The sequence below is a fragment of the Thunnus maccoyii genome, chromosome 24 (assembly GCF_910596095.1).
Source record: "Thunnus maccoyii chromosome 24, fThuMac1.1, whole genome shotgun sequence".
Lineage (NCBI taxonomy): Eukaryota > Metazoa > Chordata > Actinopteri > Scombriformes > Scombridae > Thunnus > Thunnus maccoyii.
The window spans coordinates 16,383,852-16,405,097 of record NC_056556.1 but is presented as its reverse complement, the minus strand read 5'-3'; the positions used below and the strand labels follow the sequence as shown (position 1 = coordinate 16,405,097).

At 40.3% G+C, this 21,246-nt stretch overlaps 1 protein-coding gene across 3 annotated transcripts; it reads right to left on the bottom strand.

Annotated features, from left to right (window-relative positions):
* Window positions 1-1,329: 1,329 nt before the first annotated feature.
* Window positions 1,330-20,968, bottom strand: LOC121892124 (bile salt export pump-like). 3 transcript variants are annotated; one of them, XM_042404962.1, is made up of 28 exons: window positions 20,877-20,968; window positions 20,712-20,730; window positions 19,967-19,996; window positions 19,830-19,881; window positions 19,400-19,707; window positions 19,149-19,236; window positions 17,595-17,728; window positions 17,336-17,507; window positions 16,992-17,116; window positions 16,730-16,904; window positions 16,203-16,316; window positions 15,987-16,097; window positions 15,730-15,855; window positions 15,036-15,239; window positions 14,777-14,947; window positions 13,692-13,893; window positions 13,448-13,517; window positions 12,854-12,974; window positions 12,434-12,607; window positions 11,675-11,779; window positions 11,193-11,354; window positions 9,561-9,764; window positions 8,498-8,739; window positions 7,307-7,463; window positions 6,744-6,941; window positions 5,340-5,546; window positions 3,754-3,900; window positions 1,330-3,287 (listed from the first exon to the last, which is right to left on the bottom strand). In XM_042404962.1, exons 1-28 carry the CDS (start codon window positions 20,953-20,955, stop codon window positions 3,087-3,089), a joined length of 4,098 nt encoding a protein of 1,365 aa, XP_042260896.1. In that variant the 5' UTR covers window positions 20,956-20,968; the 3' UTR covers window positions 1,330-3,086. The 3 variants fall into 3 exon arrangements, with proteins under 3 accessions (XP_042260896.1, XP_042260898.1, XP_042260897.1); XM_042404963.1 differs by lacking the exons at window positions 1,330-3,287; window positions 3,754-3,900; window positions 5,340-5,546 and having other exon boundaries at window positions 6,768-6,941; window positions 8,498-8,551; window positions 8,733-8,739; XM_042404964.1 differs by lacking the exons at window positions 16,203-16,316; window positions 16,992-17,116; window positions 17,336-17,507; ... (5 more) ...; window positions 20,712-20,730; window positions 20,877-20,968 and having other exon boundaries at window positions 1,334-3,287; window positions 15,987-15,999; window positions 16,730-16,784.
* Window positions 20,969-21,246: the final 278 nt, after the last annotated feature.

Here is a 21,246-nt window from a genome sequence, read left to right as displayed (position 1 = left end):
CGCAATTAATATCAAGCAAGATTTGGGATCAGAAAGAAAGATCAATATTTCTTGTGTTATTCTATGTTTTTCTCTCTTGTGTTTGCTTTTGAAAACATACTGAGATCATGCAAAACACACAGAGGAGCTTGCTTATCGCTCTCACACCCAACACAGACACATCACTCAGCCTCTGGCGCCTGTTCTCATCAATCAGAATTGCATTGGCATTATGGCACAAAGTCAAACAGTGTCCTCTCACCGAATGAATTGGCAGGAGAAGCTGCTAGATTAGATTGCATCTGAGGAATGCTAATTTACCAGGAGCCAGGGTCTGAAGATGTCGTGATTAAAGACTCAATTTCCCAGAGGTCAGTGTGGTGTGATCACATATTACCACTAACTGATGGAGTATCTCTGACATCTGCACTCCTGACGGCACTGCTGTCACAAGCGACGGCATCAACACCCGTTAACATGGAATAGAGAATCAGGCGGCTGCGTCGGATTAAATATTCCCGTCGGAGTCAAGAATTCATTCAGTCATGGAGTTCTTAAGCAGCTGTGCTGTGCTATCAAACTGCTTATTCATGGTTTAGTTTATGTAAGTGAAAAAGTAGAGGGAGCGGCCTACAGCAGCTCTCTGATATAAACGGCTAAGCCCTGAAATGCTGCCATCCAGCATTATCTTCACGTAGCAGGAAGCCCTGCCATGCATTATCCCAACATGTGTCCCAGTGGAAAGCATTTCAGAGCAGCAGGTTTTAATGCTGTTGTGCTTTGCTATGCTGGTACTGAGTAACACTGACAACACTTCTCTGTGTTTATGACAAGCATATGTCATGTCAGTGTATGTTATCATTTGAATAACTCATTGGCAGCTAAAAACAAAAAATCCTGGTTTACAATTAAATGGCCATACTATTAATACATGTATCAATTACAGATCACATATACTTTACATGATTTTTCAACGCATAACATTCATGTGGATTTCTTACAGTGCCTTTCCAGGCAGCATGTGATTTGTATTTATTTCAGCCGGGGGCTGAGATTGAGCCTTGCTTGAGATATGTCGTCCATCACAGTGACCATTTCCTTGCCCTTGTTTTTCATCAGTCATTTTATCATCATGTGGCATCATCATGCAGCTGGAAGCAGGAGCAATTTTCATTCATTTAGTGGTGTATTATATGGAGCCCCAAAGATGACAGAAGGCAGTTAAAGGTTAGGAGTGTAAAACGAAATATAAACATCATTTTCCTTAAATCTTTAATTGGTTAGTTTAAAAAAAATTGAACTGAACATAAATCAGTTTATAAAATACATTTAAAAAAAACAAACAAACAAAAAATTAATTAATAATATTTAAGGGCATCATATATTTGATTGACATACAGGCAGGTTGTAAATATTGCTAATGTTATTTGATCTAACTTTCATTATGTTATTTATAGTAGCCTATCAAATGATTATCATCAATGACAACTTGCCTGTAATGAAGGTGGAATACATCAGCAACTTGGATTTCAAACTGTGTTTCTGGCCCAATACAAACACTTTTGGTAGATTGCGAGTAATCAAGTGCTTTCTTGTGTGTCGCATTTCAGTAGCTGCGAACAAGTGCCTGTTAAATATATCAGCACACGCTGGGACATGGTTGATTAATGAGGCCGTTATGTGGCATCTGCAAATACATCTCAATACAGCTCAATCAAACAAGATGGTTTTAATGGTTTTATTTCACTTTCACAAAAAGAATAAAAAAATAAGACCAACCCTACAGCACTGCAGTTACCATGTGATGGCTGCAAAACAAACACAAATTCAAGAGCTGGGAGTAGGAACACAATTAAAAAGCAATTACATTGAATTATCTATAAGCACATATGTATACTTTACATAAATAACATACTATTTTGAATGGTTTCTGTCTGATAAATTGTTTGAAAGCATAGTTCAACATTTTCAAAAAACACGCTAGTTGAAAAGAATTACACCATTCTCATGTTTGTAAGCTAATGCTAGCAGCCAGCAGGTGACTAGCTTAGTTTAGTATAAAGACTGAAAAAAGGGGGAAATGGTTAGCTTGGCTCCTCCGCATGTGTAGTTTTGCGGGAGTTATGTGCCTTTCATCAGAGCTAGGCTAGCTGTTTCCCATGCTAGTTGAAAAGAATTACACCATTCTCATGTTTGTAAGCTAATGCTAGCAGCCAGCAGGTGACTAGCTTAGTTTAGTATAAAGACTGAAAAAAGGGGGAAATGGTTAGCTTGGCTCCTCCGCATGTGTAGTTTTGCGGGAGTTATGTGCCTTTCATCAGAGCTAGGCTAGCTGTTTCCCATGCTTTCAGTCTTAATACTAACCTATGCTAATCGTCTGCTGGTAGCTTCTAATTTAGCACAAATATGAAAGTGGTATCAATCTTCACATGTAACACTCAGCAAGAAAATGAATAAGCCCAAAATGATTTCCCAAAATGCCAAACTAATTCTTGAAGGAGGGAAGGTATTTCTCAAAATAAAAGGACAATGTTGCAACATCATTAGATTTACTATATTAAGTGATAATCATCTGTAAGGGTTCTGCCATTACTGTATTGTGTTCAGACATGAATAATAACATTGTTAAAACAGCTTATAGACACATTACCACCAACAACTGGACTGTGTTATGCAATAGAGTGTGGTGAATTGTGGGCTTTGAATACCACTTTTAAGCAATATTAGGATAAGTTTGCATCAAGTGTTGCTTAAACGTACTGTGTGTTGAAATTTTTAAGGCATGGGACACCCTTGCCTGCTACCTGGTGGTGTGTGAATGTGCAGTGGGATGGACCCACTATCCAAGATATAAAGCAAAGACAAAACAACAGAAATACATTGAGTATCCTTAAAATACCCCAAACAATAATAAGGTGTGTGACTCACAAAACCCTTCTCTTCATGACAGGATCCCTACCCTAAAATAAATACTCTAATATGGAACAGGTGTATCTTACTTTTTAGTATGTAAAGTATTCCAGTCCTGGCCTCTGTAGAAGGCAATAACACTGCTCTGTACATTCGTTTCTCCTGGCTGCCCTAGTAATTGGTTACACTCTGAGCAGTTAGCTAATTGGTGCTCCTGTGGTGACTAGCTTATAGTAGGCTCCCTTCAGGGCCATGAGCTGGTCGTGTGCTCCTTTCTCAATCACAAAGCCCCTGGACATGACGGCGATAATGTCTGAGTTCTGAATGGTTGACAGGCGATGGGCAATAACGATGCAGGTCCGGCCTTCTCTGGCTTTGTCCAGCGCTTCTTGCACGGTCTGTTGCAGGCAGAGAGACACACATGAGGCAGTGTGCATGGACTCACACACAGGCAGGAGCCATCATCAGTGCCCCCACACAGACACACGAGCATTACAATTATAGCAATTTCACAATCATGTGTTGATTACTATCATTAGAATGTTCCAGTGGATCAGTGTGATGCAGAGGCCTCTCTGCTCCTCAGCGTGGTTCAGCTATTTGAGCTGGAAAAGCTCCTACATTGGCCCACAGACCGTGTTCATCTTAAAGAGGCTCTACTGAAGGGTTGGTATGAACTGTGAGCCGCTGGTGATAATAATAGACATGATGAATGATAATGATGTTAATGATAATAATAATTAACTGCCTGCTCTTCTTGCTCTCTGTGCCCAGAGAATATCAAGCAGCTGCACTGCACTGTGGATATGAGTGTGTGGATTCCGCAAACAATGTTAGCATTGTTGAAAATGTACTGAACCGTACCTTCTCGCTCTCCGTGTCCAGGGCAGAGGTGGCTTCATCCAGGAGTAGGATTTTGGGATCACGTATGATTGCCCTTGCGATGGCAATGCGCTGCTTCTGACCGCGAGATAACTGAGAACCCTGGGCGCCGACGTTGGTGTCGTATTTCTGAAGCAAGGAGAAAGAGCATAATTTATTAGACAAGAGATCTACTTTATAGTAAATGTAGATGTACTAACCCCCATGAGAAATCTCTGGTTCAATCCAGTTTTTCTAACTGAGGAACATTGCAAATATCAGACCTCACTTTCAGAGATAGAGAAAGTAATTCAGTCACATCTAAACTAGTGTAACACCTTGTTCACCTGCTTCAAAAAATCTTCTCCAAATCTTCTAATTTTAAAAGCAGTCTGCAAAAGCCTCAAAGCAAAATCAATGCAAATCTTTAAAAACCTAATACTATATGTTTTCTATTTCTATACTTGTTTCTACGTGTTTTATATATTGTCTTCTGTCTCTTCCCCATCTTGTTTGTCTTGACACTAAAGAATCCTAATAATGGAACTTTCCTGTCCTTGCCATTCATCACCTGTCCACCAGATGCTCTCTGCCATTGCCAGACTGTGTCCAAAACATACACTGTAAGAAAAATAATGGACGTAGCCACCTTGATGTCACCCATTGGTTTGTGGACTCCCGTTTTGAAGCCTCAAGTTTGGCTTTTTGACCGTCGCCATCTTGGATTTCTGGAGCCAGAAGTGACCATATTTGGATGAGAGGGTGGCGCTGACCCTAACGCTAGCTGCTAGCATATGGCTAACTGTGATAATGCTAATGCTAATTTTTGCTAGGGAAAAACAGGCTTAGAACCATTAAAACAAAATGTACATACCAGGAAAAACTGAACATCTGACTCCTTAGAGTTTGTCTTTTATCACAACCAAATGCTGAACAAGACTTTTTTAAATAATGAAAAAAGGTAATAAATCAAGTGAGAAGTAGGGTCATTTTCTCGTAGACTTCTATACAATCAGACTTCTTTTTGGAGCCAGTGGAGTCGCCAATGATGGCCATTAGAGAGAATACAGGTTTAAGTCATTTCCACATTGGCTTCACTTTTCAGACTCAGAGCTACATCCTATTTACCCTATCACTCCCATAATGCAGTGTATTACATTTTACAGATGTAAAAATTACAGTTGTGCAGTGTTACAGCTGATTCATATAGAAGGGGTGAATGAGTGAATGAGGGAGTGATTTTGGACACAGCCCTGATCTCTACAGCAGCAGGCACACCTGCTCCTCATTCCCAGATCAAGCCACACCTGTCCCTCATCAGCTCCATTGTGTATATACTGGCATCTCTCTCATTGCTGTTTGCCAGATCATCTCTTGTGCCACCATATTATTCCTGCTTGTTTTATTCATGATCTCTACCTCTGTTTGCCTCTTCTTTTTGATTTATTTGCCCTCACTGGCTGACTGCCTGTAGCCAACCTGTTTTCTGAACATTAAACAAATAAACTTCGCTCTAACCTTCCCTGCTCTGCCTCTGCTTGTGAGTCCACACCACACTCCCCTACAAACCCACAGAATGTCTGCAGTACCTCAGGAAGCGACATGACAAAGTTGTGAAGCTGGGCTTTCTTGGCGGCTGAGATGACCTCATTCATGCTGATTTCCCGTGAGTTGTCGCCGTACTTGATGTTCTCTCCGATACTACAGTCGAACAAGATGGGCTCCTGGGACACGATGCCAATCTTGGATCGTAGGAAGGGCACGTTGACACGACTCGAGTCATGGCCATCAATCAGCTGCAGGAAGCAATTGATTTTACCATTAGTAGAAGGCAATATTATAGGCAAAGACTGGAAATACAATCCACTTAATGAGCTATCATACTACAATTTATGCTGTAATTTCTCTAACTATGCAGAGGTGATACTGTCCTTTTTAAAATTTCGGACAGAGAATCAGGGCTATGCATTTCCAAACCACTTCCAACTCAGTTAAGGCCATTTGAATCTTGGCAGTGATCCCTTACTGGCACAAAGACAAACCTCCATCCTGGGTGAAGTGCCTTTTTTTAAGTAAAGCACAAAGTAATACCTTAATCACCAAGTCCACTAAATGTCCTACAATTTATTCTTTGACTTTGACAAATTGCAAATTTTACTTTATACAGTGACACTCAAGGTACAACTGAACCTCATGAGAGTGGAAGTCGAAAGCAGACTATACATACAACTTATTTATTTTAAAATTAGATATCTGGCATTTTAAAAAAGGTCAGCATCTGCTGTAACAATATCATGCTGGCTGGTTAAAAGTCAGACCTCTCATTTGCACATGTCCTAGATGAAATATGCAAAGAATTCACCAGACTTTTCCTGTGGAAACACATATTGTTTAAACTATATCTATGTGTAAGAGTATCACTGGTGGGGAAAGTATTCATAGTCTTTCCAGAAACCTGCAATAACTGATTTTTTTTTTTGCCACTTGGGAGCAGAAACAAGCTCCATAAAACTGAAAACAGATTTGTGTATCAGAACTTTGTTTTTTCTTCTTTCCTCTCCCATTAATCATCTCACGACCCCTCAGATTTATCTGCTGACCCTTTGGAGGGACCTGACCCCTAGGTTGGGAACCACTGGACTAAACTAGCTAACTGTATATAAAGAAGTTGAAACTAGTTCCACCTCCAGCAGCTACAACAATAACATGCTGCTCTAACACTGATGCTTCACTATTAATAATCTAATGATGTCATATATAATAATATATCAGTCAGAGGGACCAAACCACTACTTTTACTGCAATACTTACATTTGCTGTATTGGTACTTTTATTTAAGTAAAAGATATGAATACTTCTTCTACCACTAGTTTAAACTATTAAAATGCATTTTATATTTCACATTTTGTACATGCATATAATTTTAATTTAAAAAGTAACTAGTAACAGTGCATGTACTGTAGGTATACAGCATTTTGCTGTGTCTTCCTCACCACTCTGCCATGATCAGGATCATAAAACCTCTCCAGCAGCTGCACACTGGTGCTCTTCCCGCAGCCGCTGCTGCCCACAAATGCCAGCGTCTGGCCAGGCTTCACTGACACATTCAGCCCATTCAGGACCTGGATATCTGGTCTGGTGGGGTAGGTGAACTTGCAGTCAATGAACTCAATGTTGCCTTGGAAGTTATCCTGAAAACACAGTGGAGAGAGGGAGGAGTACAAAGGTTAGAGTAGGTTTGTGTGTAAGGGTGCCATCTCCTGTCCACAAAAGACAGCTTAGACTCTTACTGTTTTATTTTTTTTCCCCTTTTTTACCACAACATGTGATTAAAGGACTAACAATCCCTCCTTGTCTCCTCTGTCCTCCTCTGTACAACCTCTCTTTCATGACTGATGTAATATGAATGAGCAAAGCCATACAGGAATACCAAATCGGACTTTCCACCTGCATTCCCTTCTCAATCTATCACAGAAAGAGGAGGCAGTACTCATTTTTTATATGCTCAGCGTGTGGTGGCATAGCATAACATATCGCATAACATACAACCTCTTACCCATTTATCTCCCTTGTCGCTATAGACACTGATACTTGGCACTCGGTCAAGCAGCTGGAAGAAACGTGCAGCTGAAATCTTGGCCTTGGCGTAGTCTGGGGTGTAAGAGGAGGCTCTGCCGAGGGCTGTGCCGCTAGTGACGATGGCAGAGATGACCCTGCCAGAGACAAGAATATAAAGTCACTTCATCCACAGCAGGGTGGTTTATAATTCATTTCTTGCTTTCAAATCTTCATTATATTGTAATGTATGTTATTATGTCTCTTCTGCTACAGTCAGATCAATCAAACAGAATCTTAATGCAAGACTTTGGTAACTGGTGTGATAGGTCTTTTTGTATATTTAAATGTATCAAACTAAAGAAATTATAATTTTACTGAAACACAGTCTTCCAACAACATAACAAAAGATATAAAGAGTAAGTGTTGACATTGCCCAGGCCCACAAATACTTGAACTGTGTTTTATAACGGATGACATCGGCAGCCTCTCAACCGCCTACATAAGTTAAACTCCTGTGGAGTAGAACAGAATATTGACATTTTATATCTCTATATTTAAACATGGATTGCAATCACTTTGACTGCCAGCATCAGGTCAAAGTTTCAATTTGTCCTCTATTTTGGTTCGTGACCAATTACCTGCACTCCCATCAGCTGTAGTTTGTGTTTTAGTGCTAATTAGAAAATGTTAGCATGGTAACATGCTAAGATGGTGAACATAGTGAACATTATACCTGCTTAACATCAGCATGTTAGCATTGTCATTGCAAACATGTTAGCATTTAGCTCAAAGCACCGTTGTGCCTAAGTACAGTCTCACAGAGCTGCCAGCATGGATGGAAACTCTTGTTTTTATTCCAGAGGCCATACGACTTGATAAATGAACTAGCACTTTCTGCACTTGACATAATGTACCTTCATAGTGTATCACCATTAACCCTCTTTCAACTTCTGTGACTGAATTGTTTTTATATTTTTGGGTTTGCCAACCTGCTTGCCTCTAATTGCCCCTTGAGGGATGAATGAAGTATTCTGAATTAAAATGAACAGAATAAATTAATGGCAACTGTAGCCAAGAGGACAGAGCAAAAATGAATCCTGTTTAAAAGAAGAAGAAACAAGACTGATAGGAAGGAGCCTGGAATCAGCTGGGGATTTAGACAGCAGTAATGACAGACTTCTCCTCTCACCTAAACACCAGGCTGAAGTGGAGCCCCTCTTGTTGCACCAAGTAACCCCCAAACCTATAGGAGGCAGAGTTGGTCAAGAAGATGATGCACTGGGCAAAACCGAAACAGGCTCCGTACACATTAGCCTTCTTCAAGGCTGCTTGGTAAGGAGCATCCAGCTGGGCATTATACATGTCAACAAAACTCCCCTCTTTCCCCAGGCCTGCGATGGTGCGGATGTTGTTTAGAGCCTCACCGGAAATCTGCAGAGCAAATAAAGGTCTGAGTTTAATTGTTGATACCAGATAGAAATAGCACAATAAACAGATAACTGAATAGAAGCTGCTTTTAATTCTTATGTTTCTAATGTGTGGGGGAGAAAGGGATATAGATAAAGTATTTGCTCTGATCTTATCTATATCCTATTTTCTGCTGCTGCAGTAAGCCAATTTCCCCCCATAGGGATCATTAAACTTTCATCTAATCCACTTCATTTGGATGGGTGGGGTTTACTGCATCGGGATAATTAAGATAGCGGAACGGAAGTTCACAGTAAATTGACTTTTGAATACTTTTCCTTTGATAGTGAACTTTCTGGCTCTCACGGTATTGTCCTGGGGTTTTTATCCAATGTGCCTTTCATTACCATGACTGCATTTTAAGCATGGGTGGCCCCAGAAGGAACTGAGCCTGACAGTGTTACAGCAGCACTATGCCAAACTACCTGTACCAAATTACAGGAGCACCTAATAAAATGCTATTGTACCTACATCTGACTTCAGCTTTAGGGCTACAGAAATTTTCTTCAGTGATGAGAAAAAGCTGAAACCTGGAGACTAAAATAGACACTGTTAAGCTGTCTTTTATCTGCTGTCACTAGATAATTCAGCTGATGTCACCTTCCAACTGTAAGTTTTGCAGGATTATTGTGATAATGCTTTTGATTTGCCACTCAACATCTGAATATTTCGGTTGTGGTATTTTCAAACCGGAGGCTGTTAAATAGTCACTAAAGACAGGTCAAAGTAGAGAGTTTGGTCATTCCATTAAAGCATTTAAGTTGTTCAGTATAACAATATCTGACCTGTCCAGCGGCCTCCATGGCTTCCTTGTCCTGCTTTGCGAAGCCTGTGAGCATCTTAGCCTGGAAGCCACCCGACAAAGCGATGAACGGCAGGAAGCACAGGATGACCAGCGTGAGCTTCCAGCTGAAGTAGAAGGACATGATGATGGCCACACCGATGTTGGTCAGAGAGTTCACGATCATGCCGATCTGTGAGCCTGTGGCCTTAGAAGACAAGTATAAGAGAAGGGTATTGCTTAACTCAAGATGTTGTGCATTGTGCTGATCCTCCTCATGGATTCAACTAGATAATCAATGCAGAATTTTGAACGCATGATGGAACAAAAAACAAGTCAAAAACAGAATACCAAGCTGAGGACATTAAGTCACATGGTTTGTTTTCCAGATAAGTGGGATTTAACTCATTAAATGATACAATACAATTAAGGCCAGGCAATTCAGGGAATCATACAAAAGCAAAATGCAGTAACTATTCTACATATTTGGTCAAAATTGACTTGAATCTCACTTTTGGACATCTGTGGTGCTATAAAAACATTTTTATTGCATTAAAATTTATAATTCCGGTGAAAACAGCCATTTAAGTTTGCAGTAATTAAACATATTGGTCATCTGTAGGCTCTAGAAGCCACTGTCACACTTACAGTACTGAACTCTTTGTCTTAGAGATACAGACAACTAGACAGCTAAAGCAAAAGGGCTATATCAAATGAAAGCTAGCTGGTAAGATAGCCACGGCTAGCTGTAGCTAAAGATAAAAATAAATGTACCTATTCATTTTTCACTAGTTGTTATCTGTAAATGAAAAATACTATATTCATTTTGAATGACTGATATCTTAATGATTCAGTTTGGTGCGGTAACCAAGTCCAATCATGATGGATAAAAAAAGACCCCTGCTAAGGGTAACTAGCTTAGCAGAAAAGGGCCTGCTATCTCAACTTGTGGCATTTGTGTGATCTGTTGTATTTAAGGTACTTTTAAATGACATATTTAAATATATTGAATTGTAATTTAACTCATATTGATTTAAATAAAAATATGAACAGTGGAAGGACAGACAAACACCTCGCAAAACAGAAATACATTTATTAATCATGTAAATTCTTTGGAATGACTTATTTGGGGTAAAATGATCAGCCTAAATAGCATAAAATGAGCATTTCAATCTGTTACACAATTTGTCTGCTAGTCTGGAACCTTTATTTCTCAACTCAACTTTTGTAGTTACTGCTCTCATCCTTTGTGTAATACCCTTCTGAGACTGACAGCCTACCTGAAAATATCTGAAAAATTAACAACTCACTGCTTTTTATTAGCTGTTGTGTAAGTGATCCTGCAGGTTGTGAACACTGAATACAATGCAATAAATAAAAAGTAATTTCAAGTCTGGAAAAAATCTCTTTAAAAAAAGAAGTAATTAAGCAGTTAAGTTGAGATAATTTTACATCTTTTCTCAAATCAAATAATGCTTTAATACCTGTCTTGGGATATTTTCACTTATTTAAAGAAAATAAATGTGCATTGGAAACAAAGCTCACTCAAACAGCTTTTTAAATACAACTATAATTTAATGGCTGAATATGGGGGCTAAATGACTCATTATCTTTTTGTACTGAGGCTGTAACTCACTCCTTGAACTTGGGAGGCATCGGTCGCCAGACGTGTGGTCAGAGCTCCGGGACTGTTCCTGTGATCATCAAACCAGCCGATCTCTTGGCCCAGCATGGCGTGGAAACCCAGCCGCCGTAACCTGCGGGTCAGCAGCTCTCCAGACTTGGAGAAGGCATAACCCTGAAGACACACAGGGAGTTTTTTTTATAAATCCAAAACACCATCACAGTGATCTTCAATATAATGTAATATACTACTAATCTGGGGAAATCATCTCTTTGTCCTTCCTCTCCACCAGGGGGTCAGAACTCATGGATCAATTATAGAACAGCATCTCTGCAGGATGTAGGAAAATCTGTTTCATCCGTAGATGGTATTAATTTGCCAAAATAAAGGAAGGCCTCTTGTGACTTTACCCCAACCTTGAACAAAAGCAGCAGGTGAAAGAAGCACAGAAGCACTAAAGCAATCAGTCTTGCTAAAGCAGACTGCAACTCTACCTGCAGCATATGGGTGACGAAAGAGACCACGCCAACCATGACAAAGAACAGGCAGATACTATCAATCTCCTTCCTCTGAGCCACAGGATCTGTAACAGAGAATGTCTATACACACAAACAGACACACGCATACAGACACACACATATGTGCATGTGCAGTAACATGTTAATATGGACCACTGCTCACATACATACATACAAAATGTGCTACTATGTGGGAGAATTAAACATTTTCTTTATACTCCTTTTAAAAATGATATTACATAAGAAACTTCATAGGACTATAGTGATGTGCTGTCAGATTATTTATCTCAGATCCCAATTAAAATATTGGATCACTGACTGCTTAAAGGATTAGTTAGATATGTCAAGAAATGTGCTTTCTTGTTGATTGTTAGATGAGAAGATTACCACTTTCATATCAGGCGGGGTATCAATCTTCTCATCTAACTATCGGCAAGAAAGCAACATGTCACTATTCCTTTAAAGCCACTATGTATAGATTTATGTGATTATAGCATATTTTAAGTTATTATTCTGATGGAGTAAATTTTTGTTTAGTATAAAAAAGAAGACCATATTAGAGAAACTTGGTGAGGTTTTTGCTCTCACTCATTTCTAATCTCCCCTGTCTTTTTGATATGACCACTAGGGGAAGCCAAAGTTGAACATTTTCTTATTTTACACAAACATGTTGTTGCTTCTGTAATTAACTTGATTTATGTATTTCAGAAAGTCAGATTAAGACTTGGACCTTACCGCCAAGATTTGACTGAACAGTAGAGAGTAGACGGGGTTGACCCCTCCGTTTATGGCAGCCCCAATAGATCCAAAAAACATGTATGGCCACTCGGGTATGTTGTACTTCAGGATCCTGGTGACTGGAGCTGGCTCCACAAGTTCCTCCTCCTCCTCCTCCTTTGGGATGTCATCCTGAACATTCACACAGACGAGCAATTAATACACAGCAGCAAGCACACATGCAAATCAGGAAATTATCAAACTTAAAAGCTGTTAACTGCCTATACTATCTTCTGAGGACTGATATTGAAAATAAGTAAATGTTTTACCAGGAAAATTTCAAAGAAGTGGTTTTATACTCCAGTGGTATGAAACCACTGATGACCTGCTTCAACCACCCACACATAAAATTGGATGCAAACACTCCCGCACACACACCTTGGATTTGTCCGCCTGTGACACAGCGTAGGCTCTGGGGCCGAGCTCTCCAGCAATGGGAACAGAAGACTCTGGGATCAGGTTGGACAGCTGGGATCGTGACCGCTGGCGGATGGAGGCTCTGCAAAAAATAAAGAACTTCAAAAGTTAGAAAAAATGAAAATCTTTTCTGAACTGCTGTTATCCATATCTCAAATTTCTTGCTTATTTTATAAATGAATGTTCCATGAACACAGGGATATATTGTAGCTAAATGGCTGTATTGACGCTCCTGTTGTTCTCCTTCTTGCACTCATTACTGGGTGCTTGTAATGGTATTGATAGGGGACCTTGAGCCTCCTCTGCTGTTGCACCATTTGTAAGTGGCTCCGGATGATAGTGTCATCTAAATGCTCCAAATATCAAAGTAAACCTAAGAGGGTTATTAAGTAAATGAAGGTTCTGCCATGTCACAACTCAATTTCAGCCACAAATGACTGCTGTAATAATCCAATTTAGATGCACAGTCAGGACCATGTAAATGGATATACATAAGTAAGCAAATGAGCAAGTGATAAAGGGCAGGAGATGATTGGAAATGTGTTTGTGTAATACCTCAAACTGGCACGGTAGCTGCCGGCTCTGGATAGGCTTAGCTGCTCTGACTCTTCATTATTGTCAGCCACTAATTCAAGGGATGCAAGACAGGGTGAAGAGCCCAATGAGTAGATCCTTATAGTTTCCATATGTGGACAAATATCTTTCTGAGATCTCAGATGGAAGCACAGATTTAGTGGAATGCAGAACAAAAGATTTATGGTTAAGCTTCAATACTCATTATCTGCCACGTTGGACTTACTTTCTTGAGCCTTCGCATTTAGGGCCTTGTCTCCTTGGCTCTGTAGGGTGACAAGAGTGAAGTAGACTCCCTTCCGCTCCAGCAGTTCATTGTGTTTGCCCCTCTCCACAGCTCGGCCGTGCTCAAAGCCCACAATCACATCAGCGTTCTTTATGGTGGACAGCCGGTGAGCGATAGAGATGGTGGTGCGACCCATGCGTACCTACGACCAAATCAAAATTATATCAGTGAATCATTTCTGCTGGGAACTTTGAATTTTTGGCTCTGATTTTGAATAAATAAAAAGGATTGAGGTTTGATTTTACATTTTGTCAGTATTTTGCACTCATTGTTAGATGTAAAGAGGAATTATTCTTACTTTTTTAATTGTTAGTTTTTATGATGCTCTTCCCCTTTTCTATAAGTCTTACTGTTTTAAATGTAATATTCTCATCTGTATTTGATGAAATAAAAATGACAAAATAAAGGAATTAGTACATCTGGTGAATGCACATAAAAAGTTGCTGCTGTTCATGGCAGTAATAATTCATAGAAAAAGCGGCAGTGCACTCATTGTGCTACTTTATCAATTTCTGTATTATGCATTCTTTAATTTAGGTTATTGGGGCATCTAAGCACTATTGTTGTCAGGTTATGTCTCTTGCTGTGTGCAGTATATGGATGTTAATGTTGATGCCATACAGTATCTATTCAACTTTTTTTCTTAATGCAGAATAATTATTTGTGATGACCTCAGGTGTGCCTTTAACTCATTGATGATGTAACTGATTGCAGATTGCCAACAGGTGGTGTATGTGCTGTATATTTAAGGCTCTATCTGATGCTTGTGTTAAACTTGCCTTGAAAAAGACCAGGTGTGTGTGAAACATATGTGACAAAACAGTGCAGTCATCCTCTCTTCCAAAGAAAAAATAATAATGTAATTTTAGTCACACTCTTTTCCTGAGCTACTTGTGTTGAAGAAAGCATATGAGGATTTTCATTTTTCATTGTCTTGCCACCAGGCAACACAGTTGAGCCATAAATGTATAAAAACCTAAGGTAGAAACAGGAGCTAATTCAGCACATAGAGCAGTCACACGTACTTTATCCAAGGCATCTTGAACTATAGCCTCACTCTCGTTGTCAAGGGCAGAGGTTGCCATGTCCAGCAGCAGGATACGAGGGTTCCTGACCAGCGCCCGGGCAATGGCAATACGCTGCTTCTGACCGCCGCTCATCTGACCTCCACCCTCCCCCACCAAGGTGTCGAATTTCTGTCAGATTTAAAGCACAGGGAAAGTTATACTAATCTGTGCTTTTACCTTTTGCATTTGAATAAAACCAGGTCGTCAGTGCCTCCACCTGTGGCAGGTCCATGATGAAGTTGTATGCATTGGCCTCCTTGGTGGCAGTGATGATGTCTTCCATTGAGACGCCGGGTCGACCATAGCGTATGTTCTCAGCGATGGTGGTGGCAAACAGCACAGGCTCCTGCTCCACAATGCCAATAAGTGAGCGCAACCATTGGATGTTCAACCCTCTGATGTCATGACCGTCCAGGGTCACCTGAGATGGAGAGCACAGAGAGCAGCTGATTTTGCTACAATTGATGGATGATGCTATTAAATTGCTTAGCTTCTATAATATGTTTTTTTGCAACAATGCTAGTTTCAAATGATAAGGGTGTTAGTCTAGTGCATAACCCTCATAGTGGAGCTATAAGAGGCTATTTCCTTCTCTAGAAGCAGAACAGAATAAAGAAGTAAGGTGTGTAAAGGTCTGTAATTCCATAAAAGTGAAAAATGAGGCTGTTAGGACCCATTGGCTGAATAATGAAACAGATTATCATGTACTTCTATCACCCTCGGGGGGTGGTTATTTTTGAAACGACTAGAATGAAGCTCAAAAGGAAAGAGGTGGCAGTTACAGTATGTCGAGGGAATCTTCAATCTCAGGAGTTGACAAAAGGGACCACTGACAGAAGAATCACAGTATATTACATGATTGTCACTCACATTCCTGTTTTGGAACTTAAGAATGTGTGTCTAACACCCACCATTCCCTCTTTAGGGTCGTAGAAGCGCTGGATGAGTTGAATAGCAGTACTCTTCCCCGCTCCACTCGGCCCAACAAAGGCTGTGGTCTCCCCTGACTTCACTGCAACACTGAGCTGGTCCAGGATCTGAGTATAAGACAACATGACACCACGGCCAATATGACACTGATAGAAGAGATCATGCTTATTGTTGGCAGCTAATTGTTTTCATAAATTTAATTCCTACACTCACTATGAATACAGAAACACTCAAGTACCTTGACTTCAGGTCTGGAGGGGTAGTGGAAAGTCACATTGTGAAACTCAATATCTCCTTTGACCCTGTCAAGCTTATATCCAGCCTCGGATAAACAGTCAATCTCCGGCTCCTGAAAGTTTTAAAATGAGATTTGTCAGTAAGGGGAAATAGTTGCTTGTGAAAATACAGTATCTTGTATGGATAAAAATCTAATTATAGCATCGAGCATTCTCACTCTGTCAATGGTCTCAAAGATGATGGTAGCAGCTCCACGGCCTGAAGCAAACGCTTCGAGACACGGGGAGGCCTGCCCCAAATTCATGGCTGCTATCAGAACACCAAAGAATACCTGGAATGGCAAAATTCAGCAAAAATGTATGACATGCAAAACGTTTCTTGTCCTGTTACAATTCAAATTAATTTTGTTTGTCAGTGTAGCCAGTTGGGAATTGCACAGGATGATGGTGAAAGTCGATATTATAATTCTATGTGATCATTTTTCTCTTAGGCTTTATCAAAGCAGCAGTTTTGTTTTGTCAGTGTAAGTGAAAAAGGCTGAACAAACAAGAGAGGGAATATGAAGGGTGCTTGTGAGATAAAGAAACTTGTAAAAACCTCCCATCACAGAATTAAACTAGACATTAAAACTGAACAAGAGGGTAGGAAAAGTTCAATTTTTCCATTTGCCAACAGTCAATAGAGGTAGTAAGGAACCAAAAAAGCACGTTACTGCATATTTTGTCAATATGGTGAGTGTGATACCTGCAGTAATGTTCCTGGTGTGTACTCCTCAGCATCCACCACAAGACTGGACCCATACCAGAAGGCCAGAGCATAGCACAGGAAGATGATCATCCACATGTATCCGGTGAAAAAGCCCATGATCAGGCCCTTCCTGATACCCCAGGTTTGCGCTGAGACCAAGTTCCTGTCGTACCTGTGGAGGAGACGAGGAGTTCACCTCAGTTATGTGTATATGGGAAAAAGTAAAAATTGTGTTAAGATTTCATCTTGCATACTTTACCTTTGCACTTCCTTTATCTCGCCACCAAAAGCAGCCACAGTCCTGATGGAGGAGAGGACCTCGTCAGCTACGGCTCCAGCTTTGGCGTAGGCCTGCAGCTCCAATCCGGTCATCTTAGCCACAAACTAGACCCAGAGTAAAGCCAGAATGAGGCAAAGTTGATGGGAAGTCAAGAGAAATCAATTCAAGAGAAGTTGAGTTATGAGAAAGTCAAGTCAAGACAGGAGAAATCAACACGTCAAGTCAAGAAAAGTCAAGACAACAGATGTTGAGTCAAGAGTTGTCAAGCCCAGAGAAGTCAAGTCAAGTTAAGAGAAGTCAAGTCAAGAGAAGTCAAGTCTCACCATAGCCATAAGACCAGCTCCAACACCAATCAATGGACTTGCTGCAACAATGACAAGTGTTAACTTCCATCCTTTCACAAAGCCAATGCAGAAGCCACACACAAAGGTGGTGAAGCGCTGCAAAAAAATAGCAACTTGATCCGCGATGGCATCGTTGATCTTGTTGATATCACTGTAACACAGATACAACTAATATAACACAAACACACTAATACTTAAGTAAGTAAGACAGAAATTATGTCATCTTTGTCTCACTCACTCTGACATGCGGGTGTTGAGCTCCCCTATGGAGGTGCAGTCAAACCAGCCGATCTCCATCCTCATCACTTTGCTGAAGTACATTTTCCTGATGAGCTGAATCTGCCTGGCAGCAGCCATCACCCATAGAGAGATCTATCAGTGGTTAAGAGAGAGCTTCTACTTAGATTCGTTAAATGTTAGACATGAGAGCATGCAGGGCAGCAGAACCCTGACCTCTGACCTCTGTTTGAAAGGTAAAAAGAAAAAATCTACATGTGAAAGGGGAACTCCACTGATTTGACACATGTACACGTTTTCAGTGTAGTCAACGTGAGGAGTGCTACTCCTGTGGAAACAGTTGAACAGACTAGGTCAAAACCTAGCATATGGCTGGACCGTGTTCGGTTAATGAGCGAAATTGTGGTGAATGTGTTACAGGGATAGTCAGTGGTAGTGTCTATGGAGTGAATTCCTGGATATTAAATGTTCACCTGCAAATTTTCTGTAGTACCAGTAATATTTGTTGTTAAAGTGTAGTGAAATAGCATATTACATAACATGATTAAGCTACGTTTGAGTAGAAAAAAAAATGCAGTTCCAAGAAGAATAGCCTACTTTCCACTCATATCTTGGGATGTTTGATTTGAAAGAGAACTTATTTCAATTGTAATGATAACTATTCTAATTATCTGTTAATTCTCACTGCTCCTTCATCTGTTTCTATCTGTGGATGTCTCGTTTTTCTAAGACTCACTTTTTATTGAGTGTTTTGTCAGAGTGATTGTTTTTTGGGGTGCTTTAACTGTGCACAATAAGAATTACTCACCTGGCGCATACGCCAAAAAAGTTTCTAGCTTCAGGGTTTACTTCCGCGGGTATGCAGCCACTGAATATGCACAGTAATGTTTCTCCTGCTGGCCCTGCCTGCGAGTTCCCTCTCCGCTCATAGACTTTACATTGTGGTGATGTCACAGACTTCTTGGCTTAAGAGAAGTTTTACAGATAAAAAACCTCCAAGGATCAAAAATTCATAATAGAAAGAGTCATGTCAAGAGTCTGTATCCAGCTCTATAACACATCCATGGTGGAACCTCTGTAAATGCCCCCTAAGATGATAGAACTGTCCGCTGCAAACGCCCCCTGAGGATGTAAGTTTAAGTTTGCGCCAATTCATTTTGGAAGAGCAACACTCAGCTGGCCGCCCAATGGTGTAACCTCATCACTCAGCGACTTAGTCAGTCAGTCAGTCAGTCTGATTATAGCGCTGGCCCCACTGTTGCGGTCCAGCCAAAAAAAAACATAACCATGATGATGTCATAGTGATGTCATCAGGGTTTTTAGCTATTGACTGGAGGCTACAAACAGAAAGGCATGTAGGGTCTAATGAAGAGCCTCTATTCAGTTGCATCATGGGATATGCAGGATATATTAGCCTCTGCTACTTCGATTTGTCCTTTCTTTCTTGCATATTATTATCATAATGGCATACTGTAATTTTCATCATTCTTTTATTCTACCAGCAAAGTTATAGATGAGTCTCTAGGCATGAAAACAATTAAATTTTATGACAAACCTGAAAGTATCCCAAAACGAATACAGCTACTCCAATTCCAACATAGTAGAGGGCAAATTTGGTCATTTCATATTCAATGTCGAGAATCCTGAAAGTCAGCACAAATACAGTAAATGAATCATACATGACGACTGCAAAACCACAGACACTTAAACACAGATCTCAAATGAGTTAAACTTTTAATATCACATCTTAAACTATATTTGATGTTCAAAAAAGCCCATCTCATGCATTTCTCACAACCCACTTACCCACATGGCCTGCTCTTGAGCGGTGTGAGCATCTCCCATGTTGAATTGTTCATGAAGCCCCAGTCCGACTGATTCAGCAGTGTTCCGGGACTGTGCCCTGCAGTGTAGTTCTTCTTCCACTGGATAGTGTTGTTCACACACTCCTTCCTGTCGTCGCTCAGCTCGTTGAGCTCGATGTCGTAGTCGATGAAGGTGTCAGTGAGCAGGCCGAGCACCAGCAGCACGAGGGGCTGGGCTGAACCGTGCAGCACCGCACACACACTACCCACGACCATCATCAGCTTCTCTTTGCATGTGGCAAAACGGAACTGGAAGAGCATGTTAGCACAAAACACACACTAGCACTAGGCAGGCAAATCTCTCAAGCAGAGATGAAGATAGACTACAAACTGTTACATTCTGAGGAGGGAAAACTGGAGAAGTATTTTACCAGCTGAAAGAAGCCAACTCTTATCGCTGGCTGCTCTGTGTCTCCCTGAGCTCTGTTTGGAAGAGAAGGCCGATCAGTTTTTATATGAGGTGAATGTGACAAAGTATCCAGAGCCTCTACTGCTATCTTTTACTTACTTCTCCTCATCCTTGGAAGCTGTCATGGTCCTGCATAGAAGAAAACAGAACACGCACTGAGCCGCTAAACATATCCTCTGATTAACAAAATCAAAAACAGATTAAGCTTAAAGTCCACCTCCAGTCAAAGATGTGTTAGCATCAAACATTCACCAGCTTACAACAGAAGTGAGTTAATATTCATCAATGATCTATCACACATTAACTAATCATGTAAACTCACAATGTTTTGGTCATATCTTCATGGTGAGCAACAGAAATTCATAATATAGTAGAAATTTGTCTTCGGTCTCACGTGAGACAAAATAAATAAAACGCTATACATCAGCCTGCCTACATACACACCCACATACACACAAGCACACCTGGTCATTGACCTCCACAGAGATAATAGATCTCTCTTTCTAGTAACTCAAACTTCATGTGACGGGGCTGACTGTTACTATCACAACACAATTTAAAAATCAGGCAGCTGCATTTTCTGTCTGCCTCTTATTTTTCCAGCTGTTTGCCCTGAATTTGCCGAGCAATGCATAAATATTAAAATAGTCTCCACCAGATTTATACAGTCTTTACAGAGCAACAAACCCCCTCAGTTTTCAGAGTAACAACAGTCTTTTTCTACATAAATAATCGGTGTTGCATGTAAAACTCAATCTGTGATTAAAGACATTACTCAATCTCCAAAATGATCTCCAAAAAACACATCAATTGTGACAAATAAAAAACTTAATATAATACTTACATATAGGAGCCAGCTGGTTCTGCAAAATAGAAAAGAATAGGCATTACATTTCTTTACAGTTGGAGAGCTGGATGCATAACATGTTATTTTCTAATAGCATTTGATCATTATTTCTTGAATAAACCCTCAACACTAACTAGAACATGAAAGGTAATAGTGCATTACCGTCATCTGAAACCTCATAGCTTTGGTTTTCCTGTCCCAGTTTTTTAATGCTCTGCAATTTCACTGATCCAGATGGCATGTTGACTCCTCTAGGAAAGGCAAAAACAGAAGTGCAGTTTAGATAACTAAAACCAGAATAATTAGAGTGTGATGGTCACGTTTTTTTTTTTTTAGCAGTGATCCACCTTTGAGGTAAAATAAAAAAAACGTTTGAGTGTGTGTAAAGAGGAGAAACTTACCTATAACTACGCCTCTTATTCTTGTTTGATCATGGGTTGTAAAAAAAAAAGGAGTGAAGTCAAATTAAACCAGATCTCCTACGCTTAAGTCCAGTATCCTGACATTCAGTTGTTTTGCCCCTGCGGTAGCT